The sequence below is a fragment of the Gekko japonicus genome, unplaced genomic scaffold (genome assembly GCF_001447785.1).
Source record: "Gekko japonicus isolate JY-2015 unplaced genomic scaffold, Gekko_japonicus_V1.1 scaffold2277, whole genome shotgun sequence".
NCBI classification, from domain to species: domain Eukaryota; kingdom Metazoa; phylum Chordata; class Lepidosauria; order Squamata; family Gekkonidae; genus Gekko; species Gekko japonicus.
The window spans coordinates 23,979-34,536 of NW_015165312.1; the positions used below are offsets into that span (position 1 = coordinate 23,979).

A 10,558-nucleotide genomic window follows, 5' to 3' on the forward strand; every position below is an offset into this window, starting at 1 on the left:
CTCCCCCCTAGTGCGCCCTAAAGCGCCCCGGATCCGAGCTCCTCTCTTCTGAGGGGCTCGTTCGGGTCTCCGCTCGCGCGGATTCCCTCCTCCACCGTGGGCGGGCGAGGCGCCCTCGGGAGCGACCCGACGAAGCGTCCGCCATGCGCGGGAGCCAGACCGGAAGCCTTGCCATCTCATTTTTGACCACATCAAGCTTACCTTGATTCATAGATCTTACATTCCAGGTTCCTATGTAGTATTGTTCTTTGCAGCATTGGAGTTTCCTTTCACCATCAGACACATCCACAGCTGAGCGTCCTTTCGGCTTTGGCCCAGCCGCTTCACTCTTTCTGGGGTTACTTGTACTTGCCCTCTGCTCTTCCCCAGTAGCATATTGGACACCTTCCAACCTGAGGGGCTCATCTTCTGGTGTCATATCTTATAGATTTTTGTTACTGCCTGTGGGGTTTTCTTGGCAAAGATACTGGAGTGGGTTGCCATTTCCTTCTCCAGTGGATCACACTTGGTCTGAGTTCTCTGCTGTGGCCTGCCCGTCCTGGGTGGCCCTCCAAGGCATAGCCCACAGCCTCATCGAACCATGCAAGCCCCCTCGCCACGACAAGGCAGTGATCCATGAGGGAGAGATAGACACAGATAGACATAGGAAATTGGGGTTAACCAGCTTGGTAGAAAATGGAAGAAGCTAAACTGTCTAAGTAACATCTTACTGCTGTCCCTACAGAATCATCTGCCCAGATTTTTTCCTGGGGAAAGCACCTTGGACACCTAATGATCGCTGGCAGAATTTTGGGGACTGGTTAAAACATCGGGATCCCATGAAAGTAGACAGGTAAGATATTTATCTATTTTGAAATATTTAAATTACTTGGTAAATATCAGACAAGAAAAATGCAGCTAAATCAGGAAGGCCAGATGGACACACTTATTGGAATTTTGAACAAAGATCAAAGAAGGCATTACAAACGTGGACAAAGGCTTTAATGGCTTTAGGATTTTTCTGTCCATGTGGGATTGAGACAAAGGCTATAGTCTAAAAGAAGCCAACACAACTTCTGATGTACGAGGCCAAATGTAGCCTATGGGCCATTTATTGTGGTCTGTGTTTGGCAGAGTGTGTCACAAGTTGTGCAGGCTTTGAGAACCCTTAATATGGATCAGTCCCTCCGTTCACACATGCAGATAACTTTCACTATTAACTTTAAATATTGGTCGAATCTGTATTTGCATTTTTAAATCAGTTTCGTGCTGCTGTAACGCCGTCTTTCTCTATGCTTGTTTGAACGTTCTTTGGAGAAGATTCATTTAATTTGTATTTATTTTTATTTATTTATTATATTAGTATCCTGCCCTCCCCACTTTCAGCAGGCTCAGGATGGCTAACGACGTAAATATCAATAAATACATTAAAACTCCAATATGTATGCTAAAACCAACATTCCATTAAAATTGCAATATAAACCATACCTACCCTGCACAGGGCTATAAGACAGATGGTGACACCCACACCCACCCGTCGCTTGAACGGCCGCCTCCAGGCTCCTGCCAGGCTGTTCATCATCCAGGTTGTTGGTGGTGTTGATGTCAGGGCCAGGGCCATAATATCGTGGCGGCACCCTACTTGAAAGCCTGGTGGAAGAGCTCTGTTTTACAGGCCCTGTGGAACTGCAAAAGGTCCCACAGGGCCCTGATCTCTTCTGGGAGCTCATTCCACCAGTGAGGGGTCACCACAGAAAAGGCCCTGGCCCTCGTTATGGCCAACCTGGCCTCTTTCGGGCCCGGAAAGACCAGGCGGTTTTGGGATCCAGATCTTAATGCTCTCTGGGGCACATATGGGGAAAAACGGTCCCTTTAAACCAGTGCGGAGGCACAGTGACCGTGGAGCCACCATGAGAGGGCGATAAACATATGCAGACATGCAACAGTATGCTAGCTCTGTTGAGGTGTGAAAACGAAACCAAATGTAGACAGCTTTTTTGAAGGCAGAGTCAGAAGGCTGGGACAACAGTGGGAAAGACAAATGCAGATTCGACCATTCTTTCAATTCTCATTGTTCCTTATTCACTTATTCTTCCAAGCAAGAAAAACGGAATAGCACCACATTTCTCTCTTAACTTCATTTTCACTGATCAATCCATTCATTTTTATTCATTCATTTCCCTCTTGATTCTCTGACATGACACCTTTTCTGAGTATCTACATCTACAAACAGGAAAAATAAATACAGAAATGGGAACCTGATACTTTCCAGAGTGCTACTGTTTGTTGTAAGAGAACCCAGCCATTTAAAGGTGCCTCTATGCCATGTCTATTTAATGACACCGCAGGTGAATTCTGCTTCTTAAACTCACTTCCAGGGCAGCTGAGTTCAAAAGGTTAGTGTGAATTGGTCTTCTGATCATTCTCATTTTAAAAATGTATCACCTAACAGAGTTGGGCAGTCTTTCTTTCACAAAAAGAATATTATTTTAGTAATGGGTGAAGTTTGGGGAAGGGGAGTGAATATTTAGAATCCTGTGATTTCTTTTTTGATTTCCATGCCCATGCCCAGGTCTCCTTCTGTTTTTATATCTTAGGACAACTGACATTGTCATGAAATGTCTGCAGCAGCAGCACAATGTCAAGAAGATTGGTGTTGTTGGTTTTTCCTGGGGTGGAATGGCTGCCCATCACTTGATGCTGACAAACCCTGAACTGAAGACAGGGATATCTGCCTATGGTAGTGAAGAACACTTGACTTAAGCAGGCTCATGTGTGTTTCTGTGTACTGCAGTCTTCCTTCATTAACTCGGTTTCCTGGACAAGTCACACCAGTAGTTTTCAGACTCTCCAGGGGAACCAGGGGGTTCTTCAGAAGCTTATTGGGGGTTTCCTTGATGCAAAGAGAAGTCACTGTGGACAAGTTTCTCTGAAATATACCTTGTTCACCACCACCAATCTTCTCTTGCAATGCCACAGAAGAGTATCAAGTGAAACGGCAGGGTCCACTCTTGGTTCAAGTGGAGTGACAGGGAGCTCCTACTAATCTGGCTATTTCTTCACAAGAACTGTGTGTGAGAGACTCAGAATAAATCCCAGAAGTGCCTGCAACACACAGGCTTTCCACAATAAGATTCATAGGGATTTCTAGGGAGATGTCAGCATGGGAAGGGTTTTCTGGAGCCAGAAGGTTTCTGTTACCCTGTACTTACTCTACACATCCGTGCCCCTAGGCAGAGCTGTCCAAGTGCTGGAGCAGAATTCCAACCTTTGCCTTGGCATAGCTGCTGGGATCTGGCTTTGGTTCCCTGGATATGCTGTAGAAGGATAACAAGCCAAGCAAGGCCAAGAAAGCACACTGTGCGATCCATTGGACAACATGTGTTGTGTTGATGGGACCCAATGGGAGTTGCAAGGCTGGTACAAGTTTGCATATACTGCACAAGAATAGAAGAATCCATAGGATAGCTTGGCCTAGTTGTGCAAATGGGCTAGTTATATTTTCATTTGATATTTTGCACGTTGCACATAATGCAATGAAAGACATTCAAATGCCTTCTGAGTTCACTTGCTGAGTCATGCCACTGTGGCGGTGTGGCTTGGAGAAGGCATTTAAAGAGACCACAGTCTTCTTCAAGCCTTAAGAACATAAGAACATAAGAGACGCCACTGTTGGATCAGGCCAAAGGCCCATCCAGTCCAACACTCTGTGTCACACAGTGGCCAGAAATACCAGTGCCATCAGGAGGTCCAGCAGTGGGGCCAGGACATTAGAAGCCCTCCCACTGTTGACCCCCCCCCCCAAGCACCAAGAAGACAGAGCATCACTTGCCCCAGAGCCCCTAGCTATACCTTGTGGCTAATAGCCACTGATGGACCTCTGCTCCATATGCTTATCTAATTCCCGTTTGAAGCCGTCCATGCTTGTAGCCGCCACCACTTCCTGTGGCAGTGAATTCCATGTGTTAATCACTCTTTGGGTGAAGAAGTACTTCCTTTTATCCGTTCTAACCCAACCGCTCTGCAGTTTCATGGAGTGCCCACGAGTTCTTGTATTGTGAGAAAGGGAGAAAAGTACCTCTTTCTTTACCTGCTCTTTCCCATGCATAATCTTATAAACCTCGATCATGTCACCCCTCAGTCGTCTTTTCTCCAAGCTAAAGAGCCCTAAGCGCTTTAACCTTTCCTCATAGGGAAAGTGTTCCAACCCTTTTATCATTCGAGTTGCCCTTTTCTGCACTTTTTCCAAAGCCTTCTCCAAGCCCTGCTGCTGGCACCAGTGTGTCTGCTGACATGAACCACACAAACCTTCCAGAACCACCTGGGAGGTTTGTGGGGGCAGGATGGCATGAACCTCAGTTTGCAAACTACAAACCGGGCCCTGTATCATCATGAATGCAGGGTTGTGAGCTGGTTCATGCCCATCCCTAATAGCTACTGTGTGTTGAGGCCCAAGTGTCGTGAGCATCTCAGAATGGCGGAAATGTCCAGCTTCACAAAAGTGAAGCTATAATTCAAACATGGGTGGTATTGGTCAGGGACCACAAGACATTTATATGTATGAAAATTCATAATCACTACTTTTAAACAGACTTTGTCAAGATAAAAAGCAGCAAGAATTAACTAAAATTTGTATATATTTTAAGAAAATATTTAAATAAAGATAACTTTGTATGGTGTTTGAAGTTATATAATAAATAGTTAACCAAGAATGTGCATCCTTATCAAATGGGATCGCTATCTGTTGTTAGGAGATGATTTTAAAAACCTATAAATATTGGAAATTGAATTGATTGGGAGTTTCTTCTTAGAGGGGGCCTCCTTGCTTGCGAACTGCTGATCTTTCGGCAAAATACATTATGGGCTCATATCTATCTATGCAACTGTAATTGATGGTATAATTTTCCATTGAGTCAGTCAGCAATAAACATGCAGCTTTAATAAAATATTAAAATGGAAGCAGAGATTCCTTAATGGTATCACTTGTGTACGAGAAACATAACCAACTTTAGATGCTATTCGTCTTGCCAGCAAATAAATGATCTGATATAGGAAAGCTGCCTAGATGCCTCTCGGGCTCCTTAAGTGCACATTCATGTTGTCAGTTCCTCTTGAAGAACACACTGCTTGATATGCCTGTATACTCAGAAGTAAGACTTGTTGCGTTCAGTGGGACTTACTCCCCTGTAAGTATGCTTTGGACCTCAGCCTTCAGCTCTTTCTTCTAATATGCTTTAGGAATTATCAGAAACAGTGAAGACAGGTACAATTTGCTGAACCCCACATTTTTCATCTTTGGAGAAAAAGATCATACCATTTCTAAGGACCAGGTAAGCTTCCATCTTTGAAAAGATTTTCTTCATGTTTTTCTATATGGGAAAATTCTGGCTTCCTTGATGTACACATATAGGATGGAGAGACAACAGACCTTTTCTGACGATGCAGTCATAAGAGCTTACCAACTGCACATAACAGGGACACACACTACCCCGTAACCTTACTGATATGCACAGTCCCACGTTGCACAGGGACAAGGCTCGTATTCCCCTACAATCCACAAAGTCCCCCCCCGCCCCCCCCAGCAACACCGGCTTCTTTCCCACCTCATAATATTTTAAAACCATGTTTTGATTCTAGTAAGGCTCCATTAAACATTTGCCTATTTACTGTTCATGCATAGCCTTGATTATTATAATTAGGAACACTTGACAACTAAACCAAGAAAAACAAATTTTGAAAATCTTTCTAAAACATTTTGAGAATGCCACAGAGGTAGATGTGTGCCTCAGTCTTCACCAGTGATGTAAACAGAAGCCCTGATCGGGGGCCACGGCCTGGAGAGGCACTCTTGGGCAGGTGCATGCAGCGCCAAGTCCCATTTGCTCTGCTAGCATGGCAGGGGTCCTTCCACTCAGGCCTGGGGGCTGCCAGCAGTGCAGGAGGGGGCAGTGCAGAGGCCTGAGGAGCACCACTGGCCGGGGCTGAGCGCAGTGGAATCCTGCTGCGCTGGCTTGCAACGCTGCAGGGGCCACTGGGCCAGCCTTGCTCCTGAGCCCTTCTAAATTCCCAGTTCAATCTCAGCCCCTGGCAGTTCCATGTCCAAGGGGTGCAGGTTTTCCCCAAGCATCAAAAATACTGCGGTCTTAAATTTTATTTTTCCTGCTTTAGAGGCTGTATTTTTCCAGATGTACCACTGTAGTTGGAACATCTTGTGTAGATTGTGTAGGCTGTACACAGTTGGATCCTCTCAGGGGTCTTTTCGTAGAAAAAGAGCTGCAGGAGCTCATTAGCATAACTCATTAGCCTAAATAATTAGCATATGCCACAACCCCTGACATCATCGGAAGTGTGTCAGAAGGCAACATCCACCACTCAGGCTCCACCCCAAAAATCTCCAGGTATTTCCCAACTCAGAGCTGGTGAGCCCTGTGGTCTCTCTCCATGGTCTCTCATTCCAGTTCCAGAAAACTCCTGCTACACCCTGGGGCTGTCATTCCACTCTTGGGCCTGTCATTCCAGTCCCTGAACACTCCTGCTCCACCCTGGGGCTGTCATTCCACTCCGTGGTCTCTCATTCCAGTTCCAGAACACTCCTGCTACACCCTGGGGCTGTCATTCCATTCCGTGGTCTCTCATTCCAGTCCCTGAACACTCCTGCTCCCCCCTGTGGCTGTCATTCCACTCCGTGGTCTCTCATTCCAGTTCCTGAACACTCCTGCTACACCCTGGGGCTGTCATCCCACTCAATGGGCTCTCAATTCTAGTCCCAGAACACTTCTGTTACTCCTAGGGGCTGTCATTCCACTCCGTGGTCTCTCATTCCATTCCCAGAGTAGTGTATTTGGGCCCAGAGACCCTAATAGAAAATCGATTCCGCATTTTTATTGCAACTCTACTTGTACTGTAATGTATTTCAATGGAGCCAATGCCAGTCAATTGGCATTCCTGGCTCCCATTATTTCCAATGGAACTTCATTTCCCATTGCTTCCAATGGGCAATCTATTAGAAATGGAAAAGGGGATCCATATTGCTCTGCCCCTTCCAAGAACAAACTTATTCCCTCTTCAAGGGTTTTCAGAAAGCTACATACTCTTTTCCAATCTCACTTCAGCGCTAGTTCCTGTCCTCAAACTCACAAAAAGACCCAAACACTCTTGTTTTTGGTAGAATGACACCCCTCCCCTCCTCCACCTGGCTGTTGTGCATCCTACATGAAGCAGGCAGATGCAAGCCAATGCCAGTGGTCTGCATCCACCAACTCACACAGCAGAACCAGAAAAAAAGTAAATAGATGGGGGGAAGGAAGGAAGGAAGCTAGCTTTGTGGCACCAAATTAGTTTTTAAAAGATCTCAAAATTACACTCAAAACAAACTCAAGGGGTGTTTCTCTCCCCTGGACTCACCACCAACCAGCCAGGCAGGCAGAAGCCTCCATGTGGAAGCCAACTCCTCCTCCCCCCCAACCCCTCACCTCAAAAAAACTTAAAATGAACTCAAGGGGCTTTTTTCCTGCAGGGGGACTCACAGTTCAAGGCTCCATGTGGGCATGCCAGCTCCCCCCCAAAAAAAACAAAAAAATTCAAAACGGACTCACTCAAGGGCTTTTTTTCTGCACGGGGACTCACAGGCAACCAGCCAAGCCAGTTCAAGGCTCCAGTTCAGGAACCTTGGGACGGGGTGGCCAGACCTCCCAGGGCGCTACGGATCTCCGTGGCCCCGGGAAGCGCAGGGAGGGGTAGCTGGGCCTCCCGGGGCGCTGTGGATCTCTGCACCCCCGGGAGGCCCCGCCCCCATGGCTTTTCACTCCCGGAGTGGCACTCCGGAGAGCTCCGGCCCCATCCGACCCCTGGATCCTCTACAAAAACAAAAAACCCTGCGTGGGGACTGCACATTCCATATGCAGTAATGAAAGCAAGAAAGGATTCCCACTTGCTACCAGCTGCAGATCCAAATGATCAGCACTGCGTTTTAAAAATTAAGTTCATTGCCTTTTCTTCTCATTCCCCTGCCTCTTTCTCCCAGGATGGATGCAGACAGCTTTTTGTTGTTTTATTTAAACTGAATTATAAACACCTGTATTGCCTGTATCATTCTGTGAAATGTTATGAAGAATGTTATTAAGAGCAGATTGTATATGCTCAAATGTGGCAAAATGGTCATCCATGACATAGGAAAACCACTGCAATCATGGAATCATAGAGTTGGAAGGGACCTCCAGGGTCATCTAGTCCAACCCCCAGCACAATGCAGTAAATTCACAAATACCTCCCCTTCCACACCCACAGTGACCCCTGGTCCACGCCCAGAAGATGACCCCCCCCCAAAAAAAACCCTCCAGGATCCCTGGCCAAATCGGCCTGGAGAAAAATTGCTTATTGACACCAAAGTGGCAATCAGCATTTCCCTGGGTGTGTAAGAAAGGGCCACAAGAACTAAGCACTTACGTAGCCCTTCCTGCCCTCCCTCTCACGATCTGCCCAAGTTCACAGAATCAGCATTGCTGTCAGATGGCCATCTAGCCTCTGTTTGAAAACCTCCAAAGAAGGAGAGCCCACCACCTCCCGAGGAAGCCTGTTCCACTGAGGAACCCCTCTAACCGCCAGGAAGTTCTTCCTAATGTTTAGCCGAAAACTCTTCTGATTTAATTTCAACCTGTTGGTTCCGGTCTGACCTTCTGGGACAGCAGGAAACCACTAAAAGACATGTTTTACATTTTTTAAAAAGTATTTGGACTATGTTCTCAGGATAGTTTTGAAAGAGGTATGTTTTAAAATGAGAGGTGTCAGAACCCAGGCCCGCAGGAGGAACATGGCATATGCACTCTGTACATGCTCATCACCGATGCTTTTATTGATTTATTTTTGTAAAAAGTCCTTCTCTTCTGAGCCTCGTGACACACCTCCACAGATACCATGTGGTACAATACCTGTGGGGGGTGGAATTACCTGAGGTGGATCCAATGAAGGAGACTTCCTCTTGGCGAAGGAGCCACGAGCTCCACGAGTGCTCCTTCAGTGGCAGGAAGACATCAAACTTTGCTCAGTAGACGTCAATACTGAAAAAACCACAATTTATTTCCTTTCAAATCAGCAACCCTAACTTTGGGTCTAAATGCAACCACCATTACTGCCTGCGTTGTTTCTCTTACCTTGCACATTTAACAGTTGCTAAACAGCTTTGTTGGCACATCTAATAGTGCTGAGCGGGGCTGAGCCCCATCTGTCTCCTCCAGTGTACCATTGCAAAGGATACTGTGATTACATGACATTATTCGCCTTTGTTACATTCAAAAAGGTTCATGGCCACAAATTAAAATTGGTGGTGCTATGTGTGGTTAAAGGAGAAATGGAGAAGGTACAAAAACAACTGTAACTTCAAGAGGGTTCTTTTTTTTCTTATTTAATTGTTTATTTACTTGCCTTGGGTACTGGGTACTGGTGGTAGGGGAGTGGGGTGACCAAAACAGTGTCCTGCAGTGCCAATTCCAGGTGCGTAACCAGAAGTGATGTTGTCATTTTCACAGGATTCTCTAGGATTCCCCTGAAACTCTATGGTTTTACCAGATTTTTTGTGAAATCCTAGGTTGTCCCATGAGACAGTGATGCCACTTCCAGTCAGAAGAAATGTCACAGTACCCTTGGGCGAGTTTCTGTACTCCTTGGGGGGTTGCCAGCAAGGACAAGGGGGAAATCTGCTATAGCTAAACGCTAACTTCAAAGCAAACCTTTAAGGAATCCAAGTGATAAGGAAGCAAAGAATGGAAAAGATTGATTATTAACTTCCTGTTCAATGTCTAATAGAATTTACTATCTGTTTTAGGTCACCTTATTGGAGCAGAAACTGAAGGAATATTGTCTAGTAGACTACAAAGTTAAAGTCTATCCTGGACAAGTCCATGGCTTTGCTCAGTGCAAGCCTGAAGACATGAAGCCCAGAGACGTACCTTACATTGAGGAAGCCAGGATAGACATGGTGGAATGGCTGAACAGATACCTTATGTTTTGAAAAATGAAGCTGTGTAGACCACTCTCCTTGAAAATACACTCTATTATTTTTCTTTAACAGATCTGTCTTATCCATCAGACTTTGAAAAAGGAGAAGTTGCATTCGGTTTGAAGTTTGCAGTAACAAATATTGAAATATTTGTATTGAAATATTTTTTTGAAATATTTGTAATTATTGGTTCTACTTACCTTTGAATGGCAAACATTCCAACAATATCTTCCACTGCAGGTTTTCATATGACAGATATGATATTCTCCCACATTTTCCTGGCTCTTCTTAATCTAATGACTCCCTTTATTTTATATTAGCTTGTTCAGAACCTCAAGATCAATTAAACGCTAGCAGCATTATCGTGTGTGATTCCAATGATTAACTTTATGAAGCAAAATGAAAAAAAGGCCCTTAGTAAAGCTGTGGTTCTTCATTGTAAGGGGAAATTTATTTTTTAGCTACAGAATTTGAAAACACATACACAGATTCCAATGCTGAAACTGGGCTCAAATTAAATCTTACTAAATTTTCAAGCAATAAAAACTAAAGTAGGAAGAGGAAAGAAAGGGAAAGAGAGATAGG

General features: G+C 45.2%; 1 protein-coding gene across 3 annotated transcripts in view; it reads left to right on the forward strand.

Annotated features, from left to right (window-relative positions):
- LOC107109775 (carboxymethylenebutenolidase homolog) overlaps positions 1–10,236 on the forward strand; it is a 29,847-nt gene extending 19,611 nt beyond the window's left edge. For all 3 annotated transcript variants that reach the window (XM_015410478.1, XM_015410477.1, XM_015410476.1), the window contains exons 3-6: positions 725–832; positions 2,577–2,719; positions 5,218–5,309; positions 9,800–10,236. In XM_015410478.1, the coding sequence (XP_015265964.1) occupies positions 725–832; positions 2,577–2,719; positions 5,218–5,309; positions 9,800–9,985 (529 nt within the window). In that variant the 3' untranslated portion in view covers positions 9,986–10,236. The remainder of the gene's footprint in view (positions 1–724; positions 833–2,576; positions 2,720–5,217; positions 5,310–9,799) is intronic.
- Positions 10,237–10,558: the final 322 nt, after the last annotated feature.